The sequence below is a fragment of the Odontomachus brunneus genome, unplaced genomic scaffold (genome assembly GCF_010583005.1).
Source record: "Odontomachus brunneus isolate Ranch 3 - 2012 unplaced genomic scaffold, Obru_v1 Obru_scaffold_211, whole genome shotgun sequence".
In the NCBI taxonomy this organism is placed as follows: domain Eukaryota; kingdom Metazoa; phylum Arthropoda; class Insecta; order Hymenoptera; family Formicidae; genus Odontomachus; species Odontomachus brunneus.
The window spans coordinates 368,607-372,884 of NW_022639661.1; the positions used below are offsets into that span (position 1 = coordinate 368,607).

Sequence of the window (4,278 nt, forward strand, 5' to 3'; positions counted from 1 at the left end):
TATATATATATATATATATATATATATATATATATATATATATATATATATATATATACTCACAAATATAGAGTACAAAAAAAATGTTAATACTTAATCATCTTCATCTGTAAGTAACATGTCGATAAGCTCAGGTTTCAGCAACTGATTGCCTTCTAAACGTTTTTGAGTGCCCCACTTAGACAAAGTTGGCAAAACTTTTAACTTAGTAACAGGATTTATTCTGAATGGGCAATTCAGATCTTTCCAACTGCAATATTATGCAATAAATTAATGGAATAAAAATTATCAATAAGTATTTGATTGTGTTTAGTCTTATTGATCTAAAGAAAGTTTTATATACTGCAGATAACAGTTTAGAACTGCTATCGATACTTGTGATAATGAATAGAGATATTATTAATATGAGTATAAAGATATATTTCGTTACTTACAATGGCCTGTCTCCAACTTCGACTATCACTAATTGTGTTTCTTTAGATGCTCTTTCAAAACCTTTTTCAATATATGGTTCGGCTAAAACAAAACAAAGTACCTAAAGACTCATTATATTAATATTGGTCAATATCTTCTTTTTAAATTATACAATAGCATAAATTAAATTTAGATTTGATTATAATTCCAAGTTCTACTTCAAATATATTTTACAAATTTTCCACCTTTTTATATTGTAAACCAAAATATCATATATTATCAGATATTTTTTCAAAGTATTTCTATCTAACTATGCACAGTTGCATTGTGTTAACCAAATTCATTGCTGTATCTATTTAAACAAATTTTCAATGTCAAAGATATAAGTTTTTATGTCCAAGATAGCAGAAGCTTTTAAAAAATATTTTAAAAACACTTAAAAGATGTCTGAAGAAATAAGACATTTTAGACATCTTTTAAAAATCTGCTTGTTGGGGTGTTGATCTGTTCTACAAAAAATATAGCTCTATTCATTTAAATATTTTGGCATATCATCTGCTTGGTAACTGGTATAAGTATATAAAGATATGTTCTCATACAGAAATTTCATATATAAAAGCCATCACTTAATATCATAAAAATTGCTGCTTATTTTAAATAGAATTTTAATGGAAAGAGAATGAAACTAATCTGAAATTATAATAATAATAATAATAATAAGTAAATATTTTGATTACAATTGTGGGACAATAAATTATTTCTTGAAACATTTTAAATATGTATTGTTACAATAGCATCACAAAATATACATCTAAATGTTTGGATATTATGTTCACTATTTTTTTCTATTTAAACAGAATAAATGATGTTACACCCAATGTACTAAGTGTGAAAAAAAGGAAAATTACAAAATTAGAAAAATTGTAGTGAGAAAACAGATTTTGTACGTCAGTTGAATCTTTGTTCACGTCTCATTGTCAACTGCATGTACATATATATGCGACACATACATACTATTTGATGTTAAATATAGTCGATATTATACGACATAAGCGTATTGCGTTCCAATACTCACTAAACTAAAAATCTATAATGCATAGTTTCTATTCTATATATTAGTTTACATAGTTTACATAGTTTCTATTCTATATATTAGTGTTACAAATCTATAGTTCATGTTATATATACTATAGATTTTCAGTACTGACAGTGAAAATTGAAATGCAGCTATAAAAACAAAATATGAAAGATAGGTTACATAGGGCGCGTTTCGTTACACGCTCGCGAACGTTGCGAGCCTGTAACGGAACACGCCCATAGTGTAAACATATGTGCACACTTTAGCACGACTTACCTTCTACACAATCTGGACACCAACTTTTACCGTTGTCCAACTTCGAACCGGTATAAAGAATATAAATTGGCTGCTCTTTCTTCAAGTCCTCAACATATTTAAGAAAGTTTTCATAGCCCTGCACATGATGATGTCGAATCATTTTTAACGAAGCACGATCACTGATTCTTTTGAGTACTAGGAAGGACAAATGATAGATATGTAAGCTTCAGTTATGAGTAGGTGCGTTCAGCGGAAAAAGCACTCAATGAACAATTAGCGATTATTAGTTCTTACTGTTAGATCCCTAAATCTAGACCAATTATATTGACGAATTGCTCAACTGTTGTGCAACTGTTGAGTTCGCTTAACGCACCCAGTTATCAGCACGTTATCAGCTGTATTTAGCGCTATGCGTCATTTCATCTCTCTCTCTCTCTCTCTCTCTCTCTCTTTGGTTACAGGTCTGGGGCTCAATTCTCTAACTAGTTGCGTATACGGTAGTTTTATTGCGTAGCTATTTTATGGTATGATTAAACCTGCGCAGTAAAACTTACGTATACGCAACTAGTTAGAGAATCGAACCCCTTATTCTTAAAATAGTTGCTTAACATAGTATACGTAAGTTTTACTGCGCAAGTTTAATCATAAAATATCATAAAATAGCTGCGCAATAAAAATTCCTCGCCTGTACTCGGTCGTCTTTTCATCACAACTTGGACTGGGAGTTTAAGGGGCGCACATGAATTGACATAATAGTAACGTAATGGCTCCTGCACACAGGACGTGGTAATGTTTGCCGCGCGGTGGAAGTTCGCGCGACAGCCAATCAATATGCTGCTTTCCGTAATAACCTTCTAATTCTTACGGAAAAATAACATTGATTGGCTGTCGTGCGGACTTCCGCCGCACGGCAAGTATTACCGCGTCCTGTGTGCAGGAGCTATAAGACGTACAGTAAAAATGGACCAATTACAATCGAGTATTTACAAAAGTGGCGACCTTACGGTTCGACGATACTCAAAGTGATTAGTCAATTCTTACGGTACGTATTACATTACTGTTATGTCAATTCGTGTGTAGCGCCCTTTGACTATATAACTATGGACTACTAGCCGCTAACTTGTTTCTGCAGCAAAACGTCTGTCAACATCTGCAGCGCCGCCAGGATCAAACAACGGCTATTACGTAAACTATCACATACTTGTGATTTCTATTTTACCATGTGAAAGATATTTTGTATGTGTGTCCGTGATCATAAATTGCAGTTATCATTAAAATACATGAAAAATATATTTCTTTAATCGTCAATAACAGACTTTTTCATTTTTTCTTCAAATAAATTATTACATTAAAAAAAAAGTTATACAATTTTGCTATAATATAAAAATGAATAATTTTTAAAGTAACAAGAAAAAAAATCTAATTTGCAAGAAAAATATAAAAACACAAAACAAGATATTTATATAATTTGATATCAAATTTGTATTTATTATATAACATAAGAATACATAATATTTATATTATATTATAATCCAGATAGCACGATGAATTCTCTAAGTGTTCCTAAAGTTTTCTCCTTTCCTGAATTGTACTTCCTTAGGAATTCGTAAAAGAATACTATAAAAATGATTTAGGAAATTACATGCACCATGATTGGAGTTTCTCAGAACTTCTTAGAGTATTCATATGGAATTACTTCAACTCAAAAAGATTTCTTCGGATTTAATAAATTTTATTGTATCCACACGAAAGAAAGATCAGAAACTTTGGCCGGGGGTGCTGCTGCTCTTGTGTGTAGTATCTGTAGATGTCCATTTTTAATGCCATATGAAATGAAAAACATCAGACTCGGGCTGGGGTCTAACTCGGGTTATCCGCTTGCCAGACAACCGCTCTTTCCACTGAGCTATTTAAGACTTCATGTTTGTGACATCTATATACCTAGTGAAAAATGATTCGTTGATTGACGTCAAAATGATATCAAATTGATGTCGGTGTGACGATTTCAACGTCTATTTGATGTCATTTTGACGTCAATCAACGAATCATTTTTCGCTGGATACTATATTGTTATAACTGTTATAACTGTTATACTGTTATAAATACTGTTCTAACTGAGCTTCAAATGTAAGTAAAGCGCACTTTCAAATATGTAATTCAAAATCCAAAAATAAATGGTTTTCAAATAATGCGATTGAGTTTCCCAAGGAGAACAAAAAGTCATAATAATGTCAAAATGATGTCAAAAAGACGTCAAAATGGTGGAACTCACAATGACGTCAAACCGGAGAAAAAAATGACTATAATTTGACATCATTTTGATGTCATTTTGATGTCATTTTGACTAGTACACCATTGATTTGTATTCAGTATTGGGAAAAGCAGTTTCACGAATGCAGAGGTGAAGGAACAATACAGAAACAAATTACAATTACTTTTTATTATAGTGCTTTTGTAGTACACATTATTTTTATCCACAAGAAGAAATATTATATAAACTATATCAATAATAACTAAATTAAAAACTA

At 31.0% G+C, this 4,278-nt stretch overlaps 1 protein-coding gene across 4 annotated transcripts in view; it reads right to left on the bottom strand.

Moving 5' to 3' along the window:
* Positions 1–2,408, bottom strand: part of LOC116852289 (thioredoxin domain-containing protein 17-like) — a 9,225-nt gene extending 6,817 nt beyond the window's left edge. The window contains exons 1-4 of one of the 4 annotated variants that reach the window (XM_032832487.1): positions 2,124–2,408; positions 1,769–1,945; positions 435–516; positions 94–250 (exon numbers count right to left, since the gene is read on the bottom strand). In XM_032832487.1, coding sequence (XP_032688378.1) covers positions 94–250; positions 435–516; positions 1,769–1,910 — 381 coding nt within the window. In that variant the 5' untranslated portion in view covers positions 1,911–1,945; positions 2,124–2,408. Of the gene's footprint in view, positions 1–16; positions 251–434; positions 517–1,768 lie in introns of those variants that run through there. The other 3 variants (XM_032832484.1, XM_032832485.1, XM_032832486.1) reach the window with 3 other exon arrangements.
* Positions 2,409–4,278: the final 1,870 nt, after the last annotated feature.